Consider the following 27,315-nt stretch of genomic DNA (forward strand, 5'->3'; position numbering starts at 1 on the left):
TTTCATCAACAAGCGTTTTGCCTAGCATCTTCATTTAAAAGATGGTAACCTTAATACTAAATTAGCCGGGGAGCCAGAAATAGCAAATATCTTCAAAGTAAACGAAAGAGAGAGAATGTAAACAGCAGAACTGCCGAGGAGGGTGTCTTGAGGAAAGACAGATTGATATGCAAGGTAAAACAAAAAATGTTGCCAAGTTGGTTTAGAAATCATCCATAGAAGATTAGATTCTAATTCAAGTAATGTCTACAACTGGCATACAAGGAAATAGGAAATTCAAACTTTACAGGAGATGTTTGCCGAACAAGATGCTTTCCTGCTTCACCTCGCAAGCATGCAGGATTACGAGGGCCACAATAGACAGACCACAGACATGCACCAAACCAACTTCATGCCAACAATTCAAACCAAGTTTCTGTCTTTTTTTTTCCTTAATTTCCTTCTTCCTAGGAACTTGAAAAGGAAGGTCATTGAAGATGAGAACTCTTTAGTATTCTTTAAAACAACAAAGCGGGAAAGAAACATATTATTATATAAAAAAAGAAGAAGAAGAAGAAGAAGAAATAGAAACATATTGAGAATCCCTGTAATAAGGTACCACATCTTGCATCATTGACAAGCAAGTCAAGAAATGTCATCCACTAACCCCGGCCAAAAGCCCCTACTCTGTCATCCAAAAATGAGAGGAAAATCCCAAAAAGAAATGAAAGGGAAAAAATTGTGGCAACTACCAGATTAAAATTCTAACATGCTGCGAGAATCCTGCTCGTCAATGCTCCATTTTGCACCTTGATAAACTTGCAAACAACAGGTGGTTGCTCTCAGTCTCACGGTGATTATTTTGATTTCTTGTCAGAAGCCCTGCCTCCAGAAATCTTAACAACAGGTAGTTCTTTTGACTGAACAAGCTTCAAAGCTGGATGTACCTTGAGGTCTCCCATGAGCAACTTTTGGCCCACGTCCAATTCACTGAGATCCACATCAATAAATGGAGGAATTAAATCGGCAGGGCAAACGAACTTCACAGTCCTCTTAATAGTATTTAAATAAGCACCTGCCAAATTTGTCAAGTGACCATATAATTAATTTGGAAGACAAATGAAAATCAATGTTTCTGTGCACAAAACAAATTCAAAGTGAAAAATGAGGGAATGCTTCTAATTATAAATTATGCAGCAGTGGAGGGGGTATTCTCACCGGAGACTAAGACTTTATAAACATCCCTACTAGAGATGACAATTTCATCATGGTTTATGGTCAAGAGACATCTTTTTTTCCTCTTTCAACTGAAACTTGGGAAAGCACTGCATTCATATAACTACTGTGGCTGCCAGCCAATCAATGAGATGGATAATGATGCAAAATGCTGTGCCCAACCATTTTAGACTGCTAGATGTATAGCTCGGAAACAGCAGCCATGAAGTAATAGAAGATGCCAATACAGAAGAGTACAACAACTACATGGAAATCTGTAACAGAAGCACTTCGATCCTAGAATATCTTATTAACTTTGCATCAATTAAGAGTATGGTTGCAAATTTTATCAACTTGAACATTGGTTATCTCATCCATGTGCTTGATAGGTATGAATAACAAGTTTAGGCACATGCTGCAAGTGCCAAATTTACTGAGAAGCAGGTGTACATGCATCAAGCTTAAGTTACTTGTCTTGCATGTAACTGGCACATGCAGGTGCCAAATTCACAAAGAGAGGCAGGACTCATCCTCGAGCAATCTGATGCTGAATAGTTGGAAGTTACTCTGACAGAAGAACTGGATTCAAATTTAGTTCACCCCTAAATATGACAAGCCAATAGGTCTACAGAAGATATTCTATAATATTTTTTCTGTTTTAACTTCTGCTAGATAGCATTACAGAAATCTACAACCCTAGTCTCAGGATTCCTAAGCTGATTGTTGCTCATCATGCATAATAGCGAGCCTTTTATGGGGAGAAAAACAAAAACATTTCACATACATGTCAGAAAAGGAACATGATCAATCAAGGAGTTCGATGCTCTTAAATGGTTAAACCTATTAAGACATGCAAAAAACTGTTAAACAATTTTAAGTATATACATAACAAGATATATCAACAATATGCATTCCTGAAACCAAGACAGTTGACATTCATATGCACAATAAGCAAACCCAGATTTTTTACAAATAAAACCCAAAGAAGATGTGCAGTGTGGTTATTATGAAATTTCATCAAGAGAATGGATGACCTAATTGACAAATAAACCATTACACTGCAAAATGAACAAGTGATTAACCTTTCCTCAGTCCAGGAGATATGTCTTCTCCTCTGAAAACAAGTGGGATATCGACCTTCAACAAGGCATGAGAAGGTGCCCTTATAAAGGTCACATTAAGCGGCTCATCTGTTCCAGCATGCAGATGTACCTGACACAGTTCAACAAAGCATCAGTTCCAGATAAACAACTGTCTAACCTCTCTCAAGAACAAACAAGAGAAAAAAAATTAACACCAACAATTCCTAATCAGCTCTTCATCATTTAATCCTCTCAGTACCTCAGTTCACTGAATCTCGTTCATTACACTGAATCTCTATGCAACCTAACGCAAAATTTCTCCACCTTTATTAATTCACAAAAAAGAAATTTTCAATTTCTTTATATTCTAAGCACAATTAACACCAATACTATCTTTCTATGCAACCTAACACAAAATTTCTCCACTTTTGTTAATTCACAAAAAGAAAATTCAATTTCTTTATATTCTAAACAAAATTAATACCAACACCCAACATTAAGCAATCAATTAAACATACCAATCCATGCAAAGACTAGACATTTTCAACACTCTCACCGAAGCTCTTCACTGCATTGTAGCAATTCCTCTTAAAAAACCCGAATTTCAAATTTTCTTAAATTAAAAACAAAAATAGCAACAGCCCGCAAAATAAAAAAAGGGAACTAAACATACCGCTTTCGGCAAGACTCGAACTTTTTCTATAACCTCATCAGACTCGAACTGAGGCCTGACATCAAGCTCAAAAAGCCTGGACAAAAAGAAGGGTCTACCAAGCTCATTGACCAAGTTCCTAATTCGATTTTTTTTCACTGAAATCAGCCTTTTATTACCGCCATGATGTCCATCTTCTTGTTCAAAAACGATACTTGGTACTCTCCCCGCTTTTCGCTCTTTTGCTGACACATTTTTGCCTGAATCTGAGCGCGGGATTGCGAATATTGTTTCTAATGGGCCAGGTTCTGGTAATCCATCGAGTACGGTGGTTTGGATTGAGGGTGGTTCTTCGATTATAGCAGCGGCAGCTTGAGAGAAGAAGCAGTGGTTGTGGTGGCGGTGGAGGGTTTTGGTGGTGAGTGTTAGACGTTGGAATCTATACATAGTGAGATAGTGAAGTGGGGTTTTAACGGAGGTTTTGTGGGTTTTGGAAAAGAGAAGGCTTTTGCAGAGGAGAGTGGCGGCGGTGTGGTTCAGTGGGAGAAATGTCGACGGTTCGGTTCTGAGTTTGGGTAAAATGAGCTGGGGAGCGAAACGGCAGCATATTGAATAAGAACCTAATCTGTATTTTTCATTTTTAGCTAGAATGCTAAGACCACAATCCACATCTCACAGTACATTTTCTCTTCTAATTATAACTAGATAATTGGCCGTGTTGATCGGATAATTTTTTTAATGCAAAAAAGTATTTAAACATTGTTATCTTATTTTTAAATAGAAAAAAAATATAAATTTAAAATATGATATGCATTGAATGATTTTTTTAACATTGATGTGGTAATATATTGGATACTATTTTCTTTCAAATATTAAAATGACTTTAATTAAGTTAATTTGTTAAATTTACGATCTATGTTATGTTATGAAATTGTCATAAATCTTTAAAAAATAAATCAAAATAAATTATGAAGATCAATTTTTAATCAACCTAATATTAAAGTGTAAAATTAAAAAACAAATTAAATTAAAAAAATAAATAAAAAAACTACCTGATTTAACTATAGCTAACCTATCAAACTCGTAACATTGTTTATGAGATTGAGATAACTTCATAGAAGATAGATTATAAAATATTATAAAACTCAATTTTCAATTAATCTCATTGTTGAATGATGAAATAGAAAAAAATCAATTAAAAAAAACTAAAAAAACTCAAGTCAACTTAGGCTAACTTGTTAAACTTGCAACCTGCATTATGAAGAGTGTGTTTGGTATTGCGGTAGCTGTTGTGGTTGTGGTTTGAAAAAAGTTGTTTTAAAAAAAGTACTTTTAGTTGTGGTTGGTTTGAAAAAATAGATGTTTGGTTAAAACTGTGGTTGAAATTGAGGTTGAATAAAAAGTAGTTTAATGTGTTTGGTTAAAAATGATTTTGAAATTAAGGTTATAAAATAATTTTAAAAAATATATATTAATATTGATGGTTTTAAATTTAAATATTGTAGAATTAATTACTCCTATTACATCATGAAATAAATAATACTTTATATAAATATTTTTTATTATTCCATTAAATTATTTATAATTCCATTACGTACAAAATTTATCCGATAAGAACTACAGTTTTCATAATATTTTGAGTGTGTAATAAAATTAGATAAAATATTACCAGGTATAAAATTGATATTATAGTGCGAGTGAATTTAATTCACTATATACTAGTTTTTCAGGAAAAAAAAATATTGTTCACATAGTGCGAATTTTAATTTACTCTAAAAATAATTTTTTTTAAATGTAAATGTAAAAAAAAAAAAAAAAAAAAAAAAAAAAAAAAAAAAAAAAAAAGGTGTGAACAGTGCAAGTGAATTGCACTGTTCACGTGAACAGTGCAAGTGAATTGCACTGTTCACGTGAACAGTGCAATTCACTCTTGAACAGTGCAAGAGAATTGCACTGTTCGATATTTTTCAAGTGAACAGTGCAATTCTCTTGCACTGTTCACTAAACAGGGTACTGCTATACTGTTTATGCTAATTAAATTTAGCATGAACAGTGTCCACAAAAGCAGCAATTTGCTGCTTCTTCTTTTCCTGCGTCTCGGACGCGAAAAAACATGGGACCCATACACAGTAAAATGTGTTTTTTTGTTTACCAAACGAGTTGCATCTGTGTTTTAAACAAAACGCAGATGCAACCTCGTTAACAAACGGGCCCGAAATTATGATAACTTTATAAATAAATAAATAAATAAATTATAAAGTTTCATTTTCAACTAATCCAATATTAAAAGCTAAAATTGAAGGAAAAAAAACTAAATTCATGAGACAATAATAACTCCATTTTAAGTAAATTAAAAAATAATATGAAACTCAATTCTTAAACAACTTGATATTAAATGATAAAATTAAAATAATAAAGAAGAAGAAGAAGAAGAAGAAGATTGAGTTGTTGGAGGACAAAATTGAAAAAAAAATAATTAAAAAGGGACTTAAAAACAAACAAGTCCACTTCTATTTTTTTATTTTTTTTAGTTTTTTTTTTAAATGGGTTCAAAAAGTAAAAGATCACTTGTGAGTTTGGACATGAGATTTAAATAACCTCATAGAGAACAAATCAAAAAAATTATAAAGCCTAATTAAAAAAGAACCTGAAAAATGAATAGTTAGCCCAACTTTTAATAGATTTAATATTAAAGATTGAAATAAAAAAAATACACGAGACTAATATATAACCTAATAAAAAAAATTCAAAAAAACATTATGAGGCATAATTTTCAAAACAATTAATATTAAATAAAAAAAATAAAAAAAATCCAAATAAAAAAAATAAAGGTTGGATTGTTCAAATGTGAAATTGACAATAAAAAACACAAAATACTATTGTAGTGAATAGTATTTTATGAGTATGGCTATAATAATTTAGCCAGACCTTTTTGTATTCTGATAATTACTATTAAACTATAACTAAAACGGCTCAGTCTTTTATTGTGGACTGCACAGTGCAGTCCACAGTAAAAGATGAGCTGTTTTTTTTAATTGTTTATTTTATTTTATTTTTTAGCTGTTTTTTCCTCTCTCTTTTTTTTTTCATTTTTTATGCCTTTAGGGTTTTTTTTGCATCTTTCTTTGTTTTTTTTTAAATAATTTTTTGTTTGTTAATGTTAAATTTTTTTTATTTAGTTATCAGATTTTCATGGCACAGATCCTGGATTTAACAGGTTAACATGGTATGATGAGTTAACCCATAATTTTTTTTTACTTTTTTTTAATTAATTTTTTTTGTTTATTTTAGTTTGTTAATGTTATATTTTTTTTCTATTTAATTATTAAACTTTCATGACACATATCCCAGGTTTCACGGGTTAACCTGGTTTCATGGGTTAACCCATCAATTTTTTTTGTTTTTTTTATTTTAATAATTTATTTATTTGATTTAGTTTGTTGATGTTAAATTTTTTTATTTAGTTATCAGACTTTCATGACACGGATCTCAGGTTTAACGGGTTAACCTGATTTGACGAGTTAACCCGGAATTTTTTTTTCTTTTTAATTAATTTTTTTCGTTTAGTTTAGTTTGTTAATTTTAAATTTCTTTCTATTTAGTTATCAGATTTTCATGACACATATCTCGGGTTTGACGGGTTAACCTGGTTTCACGGGTTAGCCCAATTAATTTTGGGTAACCCGTCTATTTTTTTTCTATGTAGTTATCAAACTTTCATGACGCGAAACCCAAGTTTGATGGGTTAACCCAGTTAATTCAGATTTTTTTTTCTTTTCTTCATTAGTTTTTTTATTCCTGTTGGTTTTTTCTTTGTTTTTTTCTTTTTAGTTAATCTATTTAATTATCACACTTTTATGACACGACCTTACAGCCAGACACACATCCAAGGCTATTAGGTCTGGTGTTGCTGTCAAACTCACTTAAACTTGAGTCATGTAAGTTTAATATTATTATTAATATTATAAATATTACTATTGGGTCAAGCGTTGCAGTTAGACCCAAGGTTTTTTAATATATTTTTGTAGAAAAACCTAACACTCTTAGATCTTAGACTTTTTTGATATTTTTTATGCAAGCAAAAACAATTCACCTATGGCGTATATCTTTTTTTTTTCTTTTTAAGCCTTTTACTGTGGACTGCACAGTACAATTCACAGTGAAAAAGCTCATGCTTTTAGTTTCTTTGTTTTATAGCTTTTTTCTTTGTTTTTTAATTATTTTTTAATTTACTTTTTTAATATTAAATTTTTTTATTTAATTATCAGATTTTTATGATACGAATCCCATATTTGACGGGTTAACCCAGTTAATTTAGAGTTAATTTAGATTTTTTTTCTCTTTCTTCATTAGTTTTTTTCTTCTTATAGTTTTTTTCTTTATTTTTTATTTTCAATTAATATTTTTTTATTTTATTTCATTCATAAATAATAAATTTTTTTCTATTTAGTTATTGGCTGATGCTTTTAGTTTTTTTTTTCTTTTTGCTTTTTTGTCCTTTTTATACCTTTGACTGTGGACTGCACAATGCAGTTCACAATGCAAAGGTTGATGCTTTTTGTTTGTTTTTTTTCCTTTTTAGTTAATTTTTTTTGTTTAATTTAGTTTGTTAATGTTAATTTTTTTTTCTATTTAGTTATCAAATTTTCATGCCACGAATCCTGGATTTAATGGGTTAACCTGTTTTCACGGGTTAACCCAATTAATTATGGGTTAACCCGTCAATTTTTTTCTATTTAGTTATCAAACTTTTACGACGCGAACCCAAGGTTTGACAGGTTAACCTGGTTTGAAAGGTTAACCCAGTTAATTCAAAAAAATTTTTTTTTTCTTCATTAGTTTTTTTTCTTCCTGTTGGTTTTTTTCTTTTTAATTGATCTATTTGATTATTACACTTTTATGGCACAATCTTGCAGCCAAACCCACATCCAAGGTTATTGGGTCCGGTATTGGAGTCAGATCCACTTAAACTTGAGTCATGCAAGTTTAATGTTATTATTAATATTATAAATATTACTATTAGATCAAGTGTTGCAGTCAAACCCAAGACTTTTGGGCATAATTTTACAGAAAGACGTAACACTTTTAGATCTTAACTTTTTTTGATATTTTGTATACAAAAAAAATTAACTTGCGGCATCGCGCGGGTCATGTAACTAGTAAGAAACTCTAAATGTTATGGCAAAGTCACTGTAGCCGAAAACATTATTCACACTCTTACAATGTACCCGTTTGGGAACGCGGCTGCGGTTGCGTTCTCAAAAAATTTGAATTTTTTTTTTCTAAAATTTAATATGATTTGTATGTTTTGGATCGTTTTGATGTGCTGATGTCAAAAATGATTTTTAAAAAATGAAAAAACATCGTTGACATGCATTTTGGCACGAAAAGTTATTTAAAAAGCACCCGCAACCACAATGCCAAACACGCTCTTACTGTACCAATTTTTCTCTCTTATTACATCTTAGTCCTCAAGTTTTATTTTTGGCTAATTGCATCCTTTTGGAGCTAAATTAAAGCCATTGCATCAAGTTTGTTAAGTAACGACAAAAAAAGGGATTGAAGTGAGAAAAAAATAAATGAAATGAATGGCAATTTAAAAAATAACATGAAACTTCATTGTGCTCCTCATACTTTTCAAGTTATAAATTATTTGGTCATTTAAATTTTCAAAAATATAATTTTAATCTAAATTTTTATTTTTTTTAATCTCAGAACTCTCATCTGAGAAAGGTTAAAAAGAGTGGTTGGATTTCAATGAAAAATAGAGAAACTCTAGAAGTTGTGACAAAATCATTATAGCCAAAAACATTATTGACACTCTTCCAATGTGGACTTACTATGCCATTTTTTTTTAATTTTAATTCTTAAACTTCTTTTTTTTAGCCAATTGCATCCATTTAGGTCAAGTTGGAGCCTAACTACTTCAAGTTGTTAAGCGATATTAAAATTAAAAGAAAACGGGTTGAAGTAAGAAAAATTGAGGAAATGGATGATAATATAAGAAATAATATGGAAAGTCTATTCATAATTCAACCATTAACATTTATAAAAAAAAATTATCAAAAAAATTAAATAGCCAATAAAAAAAGTCATGGACTTCTAAAAATTGCTTTATGAGTGGGATTGATGAAAGCTTACATGCCTGGACACACACACATCTTTTTTTTTTATATAATAAAAACAAAGAAGTCTTTTAAAAAAAATTAAGAACATGTTTAGAAACGCGGTGTAAATTATGTTTTAAAAAAATTTAATTTTTTTTAATTAAAATTTAATATGTTTTATATAATTTAGATCGTTTTGATATGCTAATGTCAAAAATAATTTTTTAAAAATAAAAAAATATTATTGGTATGTATTTTAACATGAAAAATTACTTGAAAAAAAAAAACTCTCTTAATTGCCTTCACTGTGATTCAAACCCACAACATCTACTCAGGTCCTGTGCCTTCAACCAATTAGCTACGATATAAACTAGTTAATCAGACGTTTAAAATAATAGTTGATTAATTTTATATATATATATATATATATATATAGTAAACTGTAATGAGGGATGACAGGTTCGCAAAAATCTAGAGAAACGTCGTCGTAACTCAAGTCTCGACACCAGATATATATATTGGTACCTAACGCGCAATAGCATATTCGTTCCAAATGTTCTGTTTTCCCACTAGAGCCAACTGTCCAACAAGCCAAATACCGCAAATACTCCATCCGTTTTGAGAAGTCACGGCTTTGTATCTTGAACTTAAGATAATTGACCAGGGTTAAAACTGTCAAACAAAAAAACAAAATCCACAATAAAATTTCTGGAGTCAACGAAACATTGAAGTCCAGTCGGCAGTGAAGCTCAAAGGACATGAAAAATTTCCAAAGAAGATATCCTCGGTTCTTCTGCAGTACTTTCTGTTTCATGGCAAGAATAAGGTAAGGTGATGCCTCCCCATTTCTCTCTTTCTTCTTCTTCTTCTTGAATCCAGTCTATCAAATCAGTGATGAAAGCATACTGTTTCTTCTGGATTCTTTGTAATGTTTATCTTGAGTTTACAATCCATCTTTTTTTTCCTCATGAATAGTTTTCTGTTTGATTGCTGAAATGCCTAAGGAAAGAGAATGAAAAATTTAATCGAAAATCAAATTAATTTAATGGTGTTTTCGTCAACTAAATGAAACATGGCGGAGCCTGAACTTGGGCCGGGCCGGGGAAGAGGTAGCGCTTTTAGTTTTTTCGCTGTAGAGAATGTAATGGACTTGTTAGTTGTTAGATATGGATTAGGAGTGAAGGACCCAACGAGCCGTTTGTGTGTAAGAATCCCTCCTGATAATCTTGGTTCACACACAGACATTAATATATTAAAATAATATATTTTTTATTTTTTAAAATTATTTTTTATATTAGGCCATTAAAATAATTTAAAAATATAAAAAAATATTTTTTTTAAATATTAAATTTTTAAAAAACACGGTTTCTATTTTCAAACACCCGGAAAGAGCTGTCTTCTGCCCCCTGCTTTGGATCTCCAACGTGCATGTCTTTTTGATGGATGCTTCTATTGCCTTGGAAGCTGGATGTAGGGTCGTGTGAATTATTGCCACAATTAAATCAAATAGCTAATCCACGAGCACAATCTTGATTCCTTTTTCGTCCTCGTGCCGTTGTCCCGTCTCCCCGCCTTCAATCTAGATGATCAGATCACAAACAACACTGTTCTTTAGGAATTATCTTCTTGTGTTTGTTTGGAAAGGGCATGGGGTCTGTGGTGTTCACATCCTCGGCGCTTAGCAAGTGCCTGATCTGGTACGTCGTGTTCTTCTGCGAGGCATGGCATGGCATGGCATGGCATGGCATGGCCACATAAATCAACGTGACGCTTGATCTAGAATTGGCAAACATCAATTATCACAATCGTTTTCAATAAAACTCAACCCTCTTGGGGATTTTTCAATTAAAAGTTAATTACCCATTTTATTTCCCTCCCATTAGAATGATAGAAAAGACATCTGTAGCTTACACGCATCACTTCCACCGGCTCATATCACATGTGCAATCATTATATTATATTTGTTTTTGTATTTTAAAAATATATTTTTTAAAATAATTTTTTTATTTTTATCTTGTGTTTTCAATTTTTTAATATATTTTAAAACATTTTCAAACTAAAATTACTTTTTTAAAAAACAAACTAATATCACATATTCAAACCCTCCAAACTATCGGTGATTTTATAATCTACATTTATTGATTTCAAGTGTCGGTCTCATAGGCTCCTCTCAACCGTGAAGTATAACGGAGGACTGCATGTATCTTAACCCTGTTTTCTCCCTTCTCCTCTTCTTCTTCTTAGCTTAATAATCAAGATTTTGCATTCTCGAAAGGGACAGCATATTAAAGGTTTTAGTTATACATAGACAGACAAGTTATAAGTAGATAACTCTACTTACTTATGTAAGGTAAAATTAATTATATTATCGTTATCGTAATCTTCTTCTTCTTCGTCATCCTCCTCCTCCTCCTCCTCCTCCTCCTCCTCCTCCTCCTCCTCCTCCTCCTCCTCTATGTTTGGATTAACTTCATAATTTTTTATATATATATAAATAAATTGATACGGGTCTTTCATGCTAATAGTCTATTAAAAATATTAATGAAAAGGAAACTTGGTTTTGGTTTGTGAAAACACTTTCTACAGTTAAAAGAACCGTGGGAAATGAACTATAGCCGAGGAGTTGGTGTATCGTGGATTAAAATAGTGAACTCATACTTCTGCCCTTCTCAAGAAAGCTTACCGTGTAAGAATATATATATATATATATATATAGGATTCATTGGTTATTATAAAAATAATCAACACAACTCGGTATTTTTATATACTAAAATAACATTATTGCTGGTAAAAGTAAAATTTAATCGACTAGCTTCTAGGGTATTTTTTTATTTTTATTTTTTAAAAGTACAATTAAATAATTGAATTGCCTCTAGAAAGCGAAATTTATTTAATTAGACTCTAGAGTTTTTTTTTTTACTTTCATCCTGACTTTTTTTTGTTATTACAATGTAAGAAGTGGTGAAATTTAAAATTTAATTAAATATAAAAAAATGATTGGAATGAACGTTACACATGTCAGTAAGTAAGCTACTTTATTGTATTCAAGCAACATGTGATAATTTATGACAACAAAAAATTATCTTCCTTGGTGTTTTTTGAATAGTCATTGCGGGATATCCATCCTTATATGATGCATGGAACTTAATTCTTTATGGTTTAACATTGATTGACTTTTTTTTTTTTTTTTTATCTTCCATTGATTTCCGCGTTTAACCTTTTAAATTTCCACAACAACCTTTAAATTTTTTTTTCTTTAGATCTAGTTTATGTTTTTTTAATTGCTATTTTTTATATTAATTAATTTATAAAATTTAAATTTGTTTTCAATTTCCTCCTTTATTTTTTTTATTTGTTAGTTTTGATGCTCATTCTATAATTACTATTTATTTTATTTGAAATGATTTTTAAAATTGTTTTTTATGATTTCATCATTTATTTTTTTTCATATTAGTCTATCCTCATTTGTTTTATTGCTATTTTCTTACTTTGGTAAATTTTTTAATTTGATATTTTTTATTTCACCATTTAATATTAAATTGATTGAGAATTGAGTTTCTTGATTAACTCAAGTTTAGAATTTTACAGGTTCTAAATATGAAAGATTAACTTAATTTCAAAAGATTTGCACATGTTTGCTTTTTTTAAGATCTTGTTTTTTCAGTTTTATCTTTCAACATTTAATTCAATTAGAGATTTGGCTCTATTATTATTTTTTATTTGCATTCTACTAGATTCTTCACTTATTTTAAAAATGACGTGTTTTTTTTAGTTTTTTTTATTTGTCATCATTAGATTCACTCTCTCTCTCTCTCTCTCTCTCTCTCTCTCTATATATATATATATATATATATATGTTTTTTAATTATGTTAAATTAATTTTTTAAATGTAAATATGAGATGCTCATTTTATAATATTTTGTTTGGTTTGCTTTCTCGATCGTTGTACTTGTGGCGCGTGCATTCTCTTGTCGCGCAGTATTTTCAGAATGGTGTTAGAATTGTCTTGGTGAACTCTTTCTCGTTGTAGGACATTGTCCAGAATGAAGGGACAATGTGTTGTTTAAGGTAAACAACTAAACACCTAATAGGAGGTGGATTATGTATGTTACTAAATTCTATAATGAATACAAATTACTTTAAATAACACATTAACCATAATCAAAGCACTTAAAGTAAAGATATAAGAAAAGAGAAATTGCAAACTTATTTTTTAACGTGGTTTGACAAACCTACTGTTGGGAATTTCGCTCGGGCCGATGATTTTCTGATAGTTGCCCATTGAAGGCTTAGCACACCGAGACATAATATTTAACGTGGTTCGGCAAATCACCTACATTTACAGAAGAGTTCCATATTGTTAGAGATAGAGAAATGATACAATACAAATACATGGAGGAGGATGATCACTTCACTCAAACTCTACTCCTATTGCTCTCACGCACTGTTGCCCTTGGCAACTACTCCTCTTTCTCTCTTTTTCTGCACTGCACTAACTTCATCACGTTGTTGCACTTGCAACTACTGTAGCTCTGTCTCGACTCTCATGATGCCTATTTATAGGCAAGAATGATGCCATCAGCTTCAGCTCATTTTCAACAATGGTGGCTGCATTAATGGACAGTGCCGTCCATTAATGGTTGCTTGCATGTGTGCCGTCCATTTTGTTGCACATTAATAACAACCAACCCAACACCTACATTCACATATCGAATATTAAATTGTACTTGAGTATTGTATTCCTTAACTTGTTAAGGTTTTAGAGTATAGTTTCACTTGATGAATCCACACCAAGTTTTTTACATCACTTTAATAAATTATTTCTTCAATATTTTTTTTCACTTAAAGATATGTACTCTTCATGATTTTTTTCTTGATGAAATTCTTTCACCAATACCAAAAGTTTTTATTTAATTCTCAAGATTTACAAAGATGATTTTTTCATAACAAACTCTCACCGAAATGGATGATATAATTAAAGTTTTAATATCTCTATATCTTATAAGATAATCTTTATAAGATATAAAGATATTTAATCGCAGTGAAAATGAGATTTAATAGTATTTGTATTAGAATATATTAAGAAATTGAGGAGGAGGAGGAGGAAAATATTAAGAAATTAATGTGTATCTCGCGGTTCCACTATATTCTATCAACACCTATGACTTCCTTGCCGCACCCTCATTTTAAAAACTTCCAAGTACCGACCACCCTCTTGTCCACACTTGTACAAATCTTAACGACCAACCTAACGTTTCCATACCGTCAAATCTAATGGTCGTTAGTCCTCGGCTCTATAAAAAACGTACCCATTCATTTATCTCTTTCCACCTGTCCATCCGTCTCCTCCAAAACCTATCAACGGGCACGATCAATCATGACAATCCAACGGTTTATATTAAATCTAAGAAAAACCACTACATAAACAACACTTGCTCGGCAGCTTACGTTACGAAAGATACTCCAAGCGCCAAGAAGCTTCGTTTTCTGCACCGAAACGGTAGCGTATTAGGGTTTTGGTTAGGGTTTGAAAGATGGCAGAGCATGATAAGGACGATTCGGTGGTTGAATCGGTGACGGAGAAGATATCGGAGAAGACCCACGGCCATGATTCGTCATCGGTTTCTGATTCCGATCACGAGAAATCGAAATCTATTCCCGATTCCCTCAAATCTAAGATTTATCGCCTTTTTGGCCGTGAAAAGCCTGTACACAAGGTTCTCGGTGGCGGCAAACGTATGCTTCCTTGTTTCATAATATTAATAATTTTTTTTTATTGTGATGCTTGTGTACAACCCGCTTGGTTACTAGTATAGGAAAATAACTGTGCTTTTTTTTTTCTTTTCACTCATTATTTTTCTTCTTTTTGATGATTTTTTCGCAGTTCAGTGTGATTTTGTTGTGATAACAATTTTTGTTTTTGATAAAAAAAGAAAACTTGATATTTTGGTGTTTTGTGAGTGTGGTTGTATGGTTGATTTTTTCGCAGTTCAGTGTGATTTTGTTGTGATAACAATCTTTGTGGTGCTCTTTGTGTGATTTATTTTTCCATTTTTTATGAATTTGTTTTTTGCTGTTTAGTGTGTTTAAGTGTAAGTTTGTTGTGTGGTGTGTTTGATTACGAGGGTAATAAATTTTGTATTTGATTCTTTTATAGTTTTTGATTTATTAGAAATTTGATTCTTTTATGGTGTTCGATTTATTAGAAATTAAACATGAGCTAAAATTGGCTTTATTTTTTTTCCTGAATGGTATCAAATTGTGATTTCCCTTTATGGTAGTTATTGTTTAAAAGATCTAGATCTTGCTCTGTGTGTTTTAATAGATCTGGCTTTGTGTGATTTTGATAATTTAGCAGTGAATGTTAAGAGGATAAAAGATAGGGAATCTATTCCAGTGGTGTTTAACATTGTTGATGTGATTGGTTCTGATGAAGTCTTAGGTTCTAAAAAAGCTTAACTTTATAGCTTGATGTGAAATCCCACCTGCCTTGTCGTTCTTTTCAAAGTAAAAAGAAGCTGAATAATTATATTAGAAGGGTTAATTTAGATTTCCTTTGCGGGCTTAAAGAAGTTATGGTTAGAAGAACTTCTCAAATGTTAAACACTTCAAATAATTATATTAGAAGGGTTAACGTAGATTCCTTTGTGGGCTTAAAGAAGTTATGGCTAGAAGAACTTCTCAAATGTATAAATACTTCATAATGACTCATTTAATTAGCTTCTAGCTCTTTAAATTCTTTTAATAGGTAATGAATCAAGCTTTGTATTTGAATTGGGATCTAGTGTCCTGCTATAATGTCATAATCGATTACTTTTCTTGAATGAATTACCCATTTCCCCTGAGGGGAAACTTGGAGTGTCATTCTGTGTGTCTGATGTGTGCAATTGGTAATTGTGAAATAGCTGCCGATGTTTTCCTATGGAGGAACAAGAAGATATCAGCAGGAGTGCTTGGTGGTGCAACTGCTATATGGGTTCTGTTTGAATTGCTTGAATACAATCTTGTCACTTTGGTTTGCCACTGCCTGATCCTTGCTCTTGCATTACTGTTCTTGTGGTCTAATGCCTCCACCTTCATCAACAAGTAAGTTTTCAGTCCCGGCATATTAGATTTTTCAACTTTGTAAATTTTTATGTTTCTAAAGCCCTTTTTCCCCCTCTTTAGGTCCCCACCACGCATCCCAGAAGTTTGTATTCCAGAGGAACCAGTTCTACAGATTGCAGCCGCACTTAGGATTGAGATCAATCAGGGTTTTTCTGTCCTGCGGGATATTGCATCAGGAAGGGATCTGAAGAAGTTCCTCACTGTAAGTTGATTTGATTGCTCCAACAATGCATTATCATAAGATGTATCTGTATCGTGCATCAACAATGCATTATCATAACTTGTATATGTGTTGTTGTTTCAATGCAAGGGTGTTGCTGGACCGTAGGTATAATCTTTTTTGAATTTCATGTGCCTTCTACCCAAAATACTTCTATATTAGATGTTTTTCCCAGGAGTTAGGAGACCCTTAGTGATCTCATGGGCATATTGACTCTGGGTGCAAATTATGACACTTGTTATGTATATATGGAAAACATGATAGCGATCCTGTGTGAGCTATTATGTTGTGGCATGACTGCTGAAGATATATGGCTCTGCATTACTAGCTGTGTATCTTATTCTTTCTCCTCTGATGTTACATGGCTTAAAGTTGTAGGTGCAATTTGTTAACCATCATTATGTTTAATCAGGTTATTGCTGGCTTATGGGTCTTGTCCATTGTTGGGAGCTGGTGCAACTTTGTGACCTTGTTCTACATTGGTAATGAACTAGCTATTACTGTTTAGATGTTTTTATGAGTGCTTGCTTTGAGCTCATGATGTGGATTTTCATTGTTTTCCAAACAGCTTTTGTATTGCTCCACACTGTACCTGTCTTGTATGAGAAGTATGAGGATCAGGTAGATGCATTTGCGGAGAAGGCGATGATTGAGATCAAGAAGCAATATGCAGTTTTCGATGCCAAGGTTCTAAGTAAGATTCCTAGGGGGCCATTGAAGGATAAGAAAAGGGATTAGAGGGTTTTCCCGTGGCTGACAAGTTCTGACACAAATTTGCTAGCTGTGTTTTTTTTTGTGAAGTAAAACTTTACCCAGTATTGCTTAGAATCCTCCTCTCTTTTTTTCACCCCCTCTAATTAGGTTACTGGGTTCAAAAATGGATGAATACGGGACTCGTATAGTTGTTTCGCTACATATATGGGCAGCATTTCCATGTGTCTTATCTTCTGTGAGTGGTCTTGTGGCTGTTGTTATATTACATATTTAATTAGATGCTTGTCTATTGGGTTTTTATTCTTCTTTCTTTTCGGAAATTGGTCTTGGTTTTTTATGCCGTACATGAATTGTATTTCCGCATAGAGGATCATGGATCGTTTCTCCCTGCGCCTATCCTGGATGCATGCGGAAGAACAATGAAGTTATTTTATTGCCTTTAAAAGCAGAAGAAAAAATTATAGTTTAGGGTTGTTTATGTCTTTTCAATATTTTTTATATAGTGAAATTACACGCACATTCTCAAAAAAAGTTAATTCAATGTAATTTTTTTTTAATTTTAAGGTTAGGGGGCTGTGCAGTAATTTTCTTTAAATAAATATTATTAAAAAAGTTATGGAAGCAAGCAATACAATATGGGGTGGCTTCAAAGACATTTTATTCTCCTTTTTTTCTTCTATTTTTTGTATTTTTATTAATTTTAATTTTTTTTATAATTTACTTTGCTTTTAATGTCTTTAAAGTTTATTTTCTTTTTAATTCTATCTCTTCATATTCTACTTCATTTAATTTTTTTGTTGAATTTAATTCTTATTATTTTAATTATTTTTTTTATTTTTATCATTTTCTTGATTTAGTTTTTAATTTTAACCCTCAATATTTTATTTTTTTAATCTAATTTTGATCTTTATTTTTTAATTATTTTTTTTATTTTTTTTTCAAATATGTTTCTCAATATTTTATCATTTGATTTTTTTATTGTATTTTTGTTTGATTTTTTTTTAAATTATTTTTTTTAAAATTTATTCCCTAATTATTTTATTTTATTTAGTTTTTATACCATATATTTTAATGCTATTTTTTTTATGATTAGAAATTTTAGTTGGTGATTTTTAGCACGTTTTTGTTTATAGGGTAATCTAGACTCGGTTTAAGTTTAGTTTTTTATTAAAAATTAATTTTTTTTAATTCATCATTTGAAATTTGATTTATTGGGCTTTAAGCTTCTTTATTTGTTTTATTTTTTTTTGTGTGGGGTTATCCTGATCTCATATCCTGATTAACAGGTTAGTCGAGTTAATCCGGGTTAGCTCATATTTATTTTTCTCTTACACTTTTTTAAGAAATTTATTTTTTACTCAATTTCATCTTTTGACATTAAATTATAGGCTTTTAAGCTTTGTGAATTTTTAATTTTTTTTTCCTGTGGGGTTATCCCGAGTACGGATTAGTATAGTTAACTAAGGTTATCTCTAGTTTTTTAATATTTTTATTTAATTTTGGTTTTTTTTGTTATATTTTTTTTTAAAAAATATATATAATTTTTTTAATGACGATTTGTTTTCAACCTTTTTTTAAAACTAACCTTTTATTTTATTTTTGACATTAAAGTATTGTGTTTTATAATATTTTTTTCTCAATTTCAATTATACTGGTTATTTAATCTCATATCTCACACAATGTAAAGTTAACCAAAATTGTTGTCTAGATATGTTTTTATGTCGACAAATTTAACCCGGCCTGTAATAATATATCACGTGCCATCTTTATAGTCTTGAGCTACTTTACGGATGGTGCATCTTGAGCAAAGAAGTATCTTACCAGGCACACACGTTCATCACTGTGTTGTTTGATTCTTAAAATGAGGGAGATAAGAAATCTTAGAAGGAGAAAATTCCAAAAAAAAAAAAAGTATACAAGACTTGATATAATTCTAAATTTTTTTTCTGTAACAGAGTTACTCCTCTAATCTAAGAAAAGGCTGTGAGAAGTAAATTTGTATTGATTTGGATATTGATGAATACCGGAACATATTTATATCTATTTGTTTTTATGTTTTAAAAATATTTTTTTTTTATTGTTTTCTATACTAATATAAAAAATAATTTTAAAAAATAAAAAATATTATTTTAATATATTTTTAAACAAAAATATATTTTAAAAAATAACCACTAAAAGAATCCCACCAAAGAGCTTAGAAAGAGATGGATGCAGCTGATGAAAAGAACCCTTCCAAAGAGCTCAGAGGTGCTCCTTTGCCAAAAAAATAAAATAGAAACAGCAGCAGCAAGCACAACCTGCTAAAAGTAAAATTTAACTTCATTACAACAGATGAGAAATGGGCTACCTCGTCACAGATTCAGGACGGTGAGGATTCCCAGGATACAACGTGGAGCAAGTAGCCAGATACAATTGACGAGTAGAAGCTGATTTATGCCAATTTTCAAAGAGTTAAGATGAACTTAAAAGCAATACCCAGAAACAACATGAGATGAAAATTCCATCAACATGACTACTGTTTCATTTTCATCAGGCAGCATGGCCGAAAACAGCACAGTCAAGTGTCAAGTTGCGCTCTTATTCCCAGGGTCTGTTAATCTGAAGCATTATAAACACACCAAATATAGGTAGGTAATACGACATTACATGAAGGTCAGGTTAACCAGAAAGTTGAAAGTTTTTCCCATCATTTTCTTTTTCGCATTTGCTCAACCTATCTCTGTTCATCTGTTCAATTTAGTTGGGGGCCGAGAAGAGAACCTTGAGGGCAAAGAAGAAGCTTTAGCAATCCATCGGTGTTCTTCGTTTCTGCGAGTGAAGAGACGAGCTTTCCTTGGTTGTGGGTTCTAGTTTCATCTCATAAGAAGTAGGTCAACTGCTGTTTTTTCCTTGAACCTCCTTCCCCATACAATTCATTCCACTGCTGCAACTCGTTCATTGAAGCTCCTTCTGCAGCAAAGCTAGCGGCAACCTGCATCACCAAGAGTGATTTACGAATGACTCTACTTAAATAAAGGTATTTTAAAAAAGGAACAAGCAGTAAGCAATGGAGTAAAACATTATTAAACTATCCCTTAAGCATCACTCTAAACCAACCTTTGATTAACTCAGTTTTATCACAACCAAAAACTTCAGATGAAATATGACCCAAGAAGGTGTTTGGAAGCACCAAACAACTATAGCACAAACAGAGAGGAAAAAAACTGTTGTTTCTTTTAACTTGATCCATAATGCAACCTATATCATTTAAGCTGTTGCTAAAAGATTATAGCTTCTCTCTCTCTTCCTTTTCCCTTGTCTTTCAACCTAGAATCATTCTTGTCCTGTTTCTTTCTGTGTGCTCAAGATACAGAAAGAAAGCGATTTTACCTGATTCTTTGCAAGCTTAAAGTCTTCCATATTTAGTGGTCTAAGGGTGATGACTCTCTCTTTTTTTACTTCTTTTGTATCAGTAGCTTCTCCTAATTTTTTTGCTGCTTCAGCTCTTTGTTTTTTCACCTGCAAATAAACCAAGGTTCGGAAAGAAAAGAAATTTGAAGTTACTCTTCAGCATTCTTTTAAAAGTATGGCTGGTCAGAAAATTTTCGTTTCAAGATGCGTTAGAAAAATTAAATAAACGGAAGAAGAAACACTTGCCAAATCCTTTAATCTTTCTTGTTGTATCAACTCCCTGACAGGCCGATAGGCAGCTGTAGTGCACAAGTTCTGTTTCAAATAGCCATAACACAGTCAATGAAGACCCAATGATGCATCCGATACCAAAAAGACTGTAAGCAATACACACCTTAAGATCGCTTCCTGAATATCCTTCTGTCATAGTAGCAAGCTCCTTAAAATCTAGTCCTTCCATCTTTTCTTTTCCCAAGAGAGTTTTCAAAATCCTTTCCCTGTGCTCCGCAGAAGGAAGCCCCACCATAATTCTGCATATCATGTTAACAATTTACAGAGTCAGCACAGACAATAATTAAGCTGTGTTGTGAGTTTTGCATCAGATAATCTTAACATTGTATTTAGTCTGTTTTATAAATCATATAATTCAGAATACTATGATATGAGAACAAGAAAAGTAGTACTGCAGTTGAAGACTATCAACTCTCCTTCTCTAAAACAGGGCAAAAGTGCAAATACAAACAAATGCAGATTGAATCACTAAAGGCACAAGGAATGAAAGGGATATAAACTATAAATAAGGATAACCACCTCCGCTCAAAACGCCTAATAATTGCTTCATCAAGGTCAAATGGCCGGTTGGTGGCAGCGAGCACAAGTATGCGCTCACCCTGATTTGTCAAAAGCCCATCCCAATGAGTCATGAACTCATTCTTTATCTTCCTCATCGCTTCATGCTCCCCAGCTCTACTTCTCTGCCCAAGCATGCTATCAACCTCATCTACAAATATAATAGTTGGGGAAACCTTTGCTGCCAGTGTGAACAAAGCTCGGACATTCTTCTCATCTTCACCAAACCATTTGGAAGTAATGGTTGACATAGATACATTGATGAAGCTGGCTCCAGCTTCTTTAGCAATAGCTTTTGCAAGCATTGTCTTCCCAGTTCCAGGAGGGCCAAACAGCAAAATTCCCCTGCAAGGCTTTAGCAGTCCTCCTTTAAAGAGGTCTGGTCTACGAAGAGGAAGCATCACTAGTTCCTGAAGCGATTCTTTGGTCTCTTCCAAGGCACCAATGTCGGAAAAAGTTACATTAATCTCATTCGGAGGTATCACCTCTGGCCTTATGCGTTTTTCAAATTCATTGTCAGGAGGAACTTCCTGAAATCAGATTGATATTTAAATAGTAAAAAAAAAAAAAAAGGGAGAATGGCAGAGCTGCAGATATAAAACAGAGTGAAGAAGTCCATCCTGAAACCAAGGGGGTTACACCATATAAAATTTTTAGGGTTTGTACATTATCCAGAATTGTGGAAATCAATGTTCATATGATTGCAGATGCACATACATCAGATAGGTGATGCTACTCGGTCACAAATGGAAGCATACCGGAGCTTTTGATGCTGGTAAGGAATTTTCACCAACTGCCTTAACCCCTGAAGCCTTTTTCTCTACTTCACTTTTATTTTCTGGATTTACACCTTCAGCTTTTGTTTCTGGTTTCACAGCAACAGTCTCATTCCCTCCTGCTTCCTATAATTATTCACAAGAAGCAGAGCAAGCATCAGTACTCTTTTTTTTTTTTAAAAAAAAAATTTATGTTGAATCACAGACGAGTGTATAAAACCTTGGATGTTTCTGCCTGAGCTTCCACTTTCAATGAATCTTTGCCCATGGACTTGCTCTCCTGGAATATACTCAATCCATGCGATAAACTGTTTCATAGCTAATACAGTGAATATATGAATAACACTTCAAATGCAAGAACACCAATATAATTATATAGCTTACCTTTCGGATGACACGACAAGTTTTCCATTTCTGTATTCAGGATATTTGTTCATTAAATGGTAAGAAATTGCAGACACCACAATCTCTTCTATGTAATTACTGAGAGCCATTGTGTCTGCCACACAGACTGAATCCAGATCATCACAATCCAGATCATTCGCTGAAAGTACTTCCATGATGTGATTTCTATTATCGCGAACTTGGATCATCTTCATATCCTCCTCTAGCTTATTTTTCCAGCTGACAAGATGAGTTTCGTCTCCAGGAGGCTTGATTTCAATGTTGTATGGGAAAAGAGCAGTAAGCCCCTCGTCGACCTCTCTGGAGTCATTACTCAGATCTAAAACTCGTGAACCAAGGATCAGTACCGATCCAGACAGTTTATTGAACATCTTCTGAAACAAATTGTACGTCCTCTTTGATCTGAATAAGATCTTCTCTGCATCCCTCAGGTACAACACAATGGGACTAGTTTTAGACACATGAACCAGAACCTGCACGTGTGACAAAAATTGAAAGGCCCATAAAGTTCTACATGGAGTGAGTAGTGTCGTATGACACACTAATCTCCAATATTTGCAATAAATATTCATAAAATACATAGAAGCACAATATTGCTGTGAAATACTGATAATCCAAAATGCCAATACCTTGTAAAGAGACTGTATAAGAAGCTTCTCATCAAAAGACCAGCTGCTTGTACGCTTCAAAGGAGCTTTAAGAAAAATGTGAAGAATTATAAGAAGCAGAAATATTATTTGCTGCTCAATTAAATTATAAAGATGCTGTAAAACTGTAAGTATATGTAATCCTGTATAAAAAAATTCCCAACAGCTCCTGGTAGCACATCACCTCCACGTCCATGACATGTAAGCGTGTGAAAGAAATGGTAAATTAGCATCTAGACTACAATACTTTTTAAATAAATATGATTATAAAAAACAAAAAGGAAAGAAATGAACATACAGTCCGCTATGCATAAATTGAAATGCAAAGTCAACTGTATATCAGAAAAAAAATGCATCTGAGGCGAGGCACCCATAAACAAACCCAAGTTTTGGTAGCAGCAATGCCCTGAACCTCATTCGACATTTACACCATATGGTAGCAGATAACCAGACATAAGCGAATAAAACTCTTAAATGAAAAACTTTATTGCATACTGCACCCTTTAGAGGTCAATACAATCAATATAATAAGAAAACACGTGATAATATCAAAATCTGAAGAACCTGTATTTGCAGGACTACTCTGTGTAATTTCATTGCTTAGATTAGCTGCAGCAGAGGAATTTCTTCTTAGCTTCCGAGGATTATAAGAACTGTCTAGCCCCCTGAACTAACAGGGACAAGGCCACACATCACATAAGGGAAAAATACAAAACCAGCATAATGGGCTGCATGTTCCACAACATCAATCAAGAAATCTATCCTACACTACCTTGATGGAATATCCACACCACTAGATTGCCTATGCAGTGAGCCTGCAAGACATCGACTTGGTCAGGGCTTCAGAAGAAGTTGAAACATATAAACCATATAGAAATTGAGTTAGCAATGAAAAACAATTTTAAGAGTTTCTAATAACATGAAAAATCATGCATGGAGGTATCTTTATATTGCTCTTTGCAGACTCCAACATCCTAGAAATAATCAGATGGATTTCACAAATGATATCCTAAAAGAGTTTGATAGAACGAAGAATGGACCATTCCCCACATTCCCTGACTGTAGTTCATTAATAGCAATGACACATTCTGTAATTCCTATCCTAGTCATATTTCACGTACGCATGGGCTCCTCTTTTTGTGGAAGAATCGAAAATGATCCAAGGAAACCAGACAATCGCTCTAGTGTTGTCTCTGAATTGGATCTTTTGAACAACTGCAATAAAGATAGCACATTTAGAAAATAGGAAGTTATAACCTCACATTTAAAAAATAGAAAGTCAAAACGTAATAAGGACCTAAATCACATGCCAAACTAGAGGATGGTCAGGATAAACAAAGGGAAGCTTACAGATTCTTTGTTTGCACCGTATTTGCTCTGTATCTGCACAAAAACCAACGCTTCAGATATTAGCACACACAAAATAAATAAAAGAAAGAAAGAGAAGGAGAAAAAAGGGGAAAAAAAAAAGAGACCCAACAAACTGCAACAGCATAAACTCGCCTTAAGAGAAAAGTCGGTCGCATCTAACAGCAGCAATTTGGCTTCAAAGTAATGTGCCAAAGCCTTGGCCAGCATTTGTTGATAAGGCTCTTCAAGAATTAAAAAAAAAGAAGTTCCAATTGAAATGTGATCCCATAAGTTAACGTAGGAATATGAGTGTGTTTTTTAGACCAAGCAAAATATAAAACACTTCAGATAAGCAACCTGCAGGTCCTGAAAGCAAAATGGCCCGACTTGCTGGTGAAAGGTTCCTCGTATACTTGGAAGCTTCAGCATGCTTCAAGTGGAAATAGGCAGCGCTTGTTAGTAATACCCGGGTCTGCTCACTGTGCCATCAGAAAAGATGCCAGAGACGCAAAATCAGACACCAGGGTAGCACTGAGCATTATAAGCGAGTTTCAGCAATAAAGAGATTTATCACAAAGCATATTGAGGAAGAACATAAGATTTTTGTTTTTTTTTGTTTTTAGAAAAAACATTTCCATGTTGGTATAATTCTCTATTTAGTCTTGTCTATGCTTGAGCTCTTGAGAAGGGGCTTCATTCAACATCTAATATCACTAGTTCCAATACAGGATTAGAGAGTTCAGAGATTTTTTTTTAAAAAAATTAAAACTAAAGCCCTGTGGGTATCATCATAAAACAATCACAATTAGTATGGATTGGAATAACCAAAGGTAAAAATTCTTCCTAGCTGCAGAAGTTTAGAGGGGTGTATTTTAACATTTTTATTATTACACCATAACACCAAGATTTGTACTTGTAGTTTGAACCCGTAAAAGCACAGGCAGATTGAAAATCAAGCCAAAGAAAATTGTAAGATAAAAAAGAACTGGAATCAACCCCCAGTACGTCAATTTCTTAACATCAATCAACTAACTAAACTGTAATTAGTAATTAAATAGCAACTTGTAGAAATGTAATATGAATCTGGGAGACTGAAAAGATACTATAAATTTTTTTAAAAAAAAGGATGCTAAAATTTAAAAACACTGTACAAAAGAAACATGTAAACAAATGCATGCGATTGTCAGAATCACATTGAACGAAGAATTAAAACAAGATTAAAGTTAATTTTACAGAAAAATGTTCCTGATCTCCGACGTTTTCTATGAAATTAGCATTAATCAAAACGAATGTCTATTATTCTACACTAATTATTTCACGCACTTTCATTCTCAAGGAGGCCTCGTTGTGCTCAACACACGCTTAAAAGAACTATCTGCCATACAATAATACTTTCAATTTCTTTAGCCACTCCAAAAAAAAAAGCTCTCCATAAACAAATAAAATTATGTAAATAACAACATAAACTACAAATTTACTCGAATATTGATTATCAAAATTCAAAAAATTATTGTTGATCAAGCATTGTTAGGCTAATGGTACAAGTTCAAAATCTCCATGTCCAAACTAATTTTTAAAAAACAAAACCTATAGAAAAGACCCATATTTCCATAGATAAATGAAACTTTCTAAACAAAACTTAATATAACACTATAAATAACTTAACGTAACAAATTAAACAGAGCATTATGTTAAAACAAATCATTAATATATACATATAAGAGTCATCAGTGTGCGATGATGATTAGTAAAATCTTCAGCAGTTCGGTTGTGCCATACATATTTAAACAGATTTCAGTATTTGCGAGTGCATTCACAAAATATTGATATTTGAAGAGATAAAAAATGAGAGAGAGAAAGAGAGACCTGAGGTAGTAAGGGAATTGATCAAAGGTGACGCCGCTATCTCTTCCATCAATAACTTGCCTAAGCAATTCTTGCTCCATCGTCTCCGAATTTATACCGTCGGATGCGTCTCCTCTCCATTTACTCACTGTTTTTCCTGACGCCAATCCTATTCCCACCCCCACCCCTACTCCTACACTCAACGCCGATAACACTATGTGCTTCTGCTCCATAACTAATTACCAAAATAAATAAATAAATAATAAAAAAAGAGTTGTCACTGTCCAATAAAATGAGGAGAAAGATTATTCTAGAGAAAGTTTAAAAACGAGCAGCGGATAATTTAGAATCACACAGAGGATAGACGGTAATGGATTTATTCGAGTGAAGCTTTTCCTTTTTTGATATTTAAGACACTAACCGATTTAAGCGACTCTTCTTAACCGCTACTCTGTTTTCTTCTAAAAATATTTCAGTTTTTATTGCACCTAAAACTGAGGAACGAAAGGAGTGGATCTCACGACACGCAAATCTTGCCTTAAGAAGTTTATGAGACTATGGGAATGGTGCGGCGGCTGTTGTGGTGGTGAGTGGGGGCGGCTGTTTAGAGAGCCAGGTGGTTGCAAGGGAGTTCCCGCTTTTTCAGGGAAGAGCCTCGGGGATGGGGTATGAGTTTTTGAAGAGGGGATGATTGTAGGTGGAGTGCTGAGTGTTTATGTAAAGTTCGGCACGTGTCGCTGTTTGGCTGACTTTTGTTTCGGTTTGACAGTGATTTTTATTTTTTTATGTTAAAGGGTTATTTTATTTATTTTTACTTTTATCATCAAATTTAATGAAATCCCCCGTTATTAAAAACAATAGCATATGACTGCATGTTGCTATGGGCACAATATCACTCGCGGTCCATTATTAGAAATCAGATGCTGGTTTTATCGTATGGATTAAAATATAACTGATATATTCATTAAGTGACGTGT

At 32.6% G+C, this 27,315-nt stretch overlaps 3 protein-coding genes across 3 annotated transcripts; 1 reads left to right on the plus strand and 2 right to left on the minus strand.

Moving 5' to 3' along the window:
* Positions 1–513: 513 nt before the first annotated feature.
* Positions 514–3,573, minus strand: LOC133683668 (uncharacterized). The gene is made up of 3 exons (XM_062106789.1): positions 2,950–3,573; positions 2,277–2,406; positions 514–1,054 (listed from the first exon to the last, which is right to left on the minus strand). The coding sequence occupies exons 1-3, from the start codon at positions 3,373–3,375 to the stop codon at positions 837–839; spliced, it is 774 nt and encodes a 257-aa protein (XP_061962773.1). The 5' UTR covers positions 3,376–3,573; the 3' UTR covers positions 514–836.
* A 10,807-nt stretch (positions 3,574–14,380) lies between these two features.
* Positions 14,381–17,376, plus strand: LOC133678266 (reticulon-like protein B1). Its single transcript, XM_062100537.1, has 5 exons — positions 14,381–14,771; positions 15,941–16,121; positions 16,203–16,344; positions 16,775–16,844; positions 16,931–17,376. Exons 1-5 carry the CDS (start codon positions 14,570–14,572, stop codon positions 17,098–17,100), a joined length of 765 nt encoding a protein of 254 aa, XP_061956521.1. The 5' UTR covers positions 14,381–14,569; the 3' UTR covers positions 17,101–17,376.
* A 2,187-nt stretch (positions 17,377–19,563) lies between these two features.
* Positions 19,564–27,026, minus strand: LOC133695506 (uncharacterized). Its single transcript, XM_062117510.1, has 17 exons — positions 26,760–27,026; positions 26,360–26,573; positions 24,851–24,972; positions 24,647–24,735; positions 24,494–24,526; positions 24,265–24,358; positions 23,916–23,958; positions 23,708–23,808; positions 23,126–23,190; positions 22,476–22,969; positions 22,312–22,399; positions 22,074–22,217; positions 21,277–21,845; positions 20,861–20,996; positions 20,713–20,781; positions 20,446–20,574; positions 19,564–20,047 (listed from the first exon to the last, which is right to left on the minus strand). The coding sequence occupies exons 2-17, from the start codon at positions 26,569–26,571 to the stop codon at positions 19,934–19,936; spliced, it is 2,502 nt and encodes an 833-aa protein (XP_061973494.1). The 5' UTR covers positions 26,572–26,573; positions 26,760–27,026; the 3' UTR covers positions 19,564–19,933.
* Positions 27,027–27,315: the final 289 nt, after the last annotated feature.

The sequence above is a fragment of the Populus nigra genome, chromosome 1, assembly GCF_951802175.1.
Source record: "Populus nigra chromosome 1, ddPopNigr1.1, whole genome shotgun sequence".
NCBI lineage: Eukaryota > Viridiplantae > Streptophyta > Magnoliopsida > Malpighiales > Salicaceae > Populus > Populus nigra.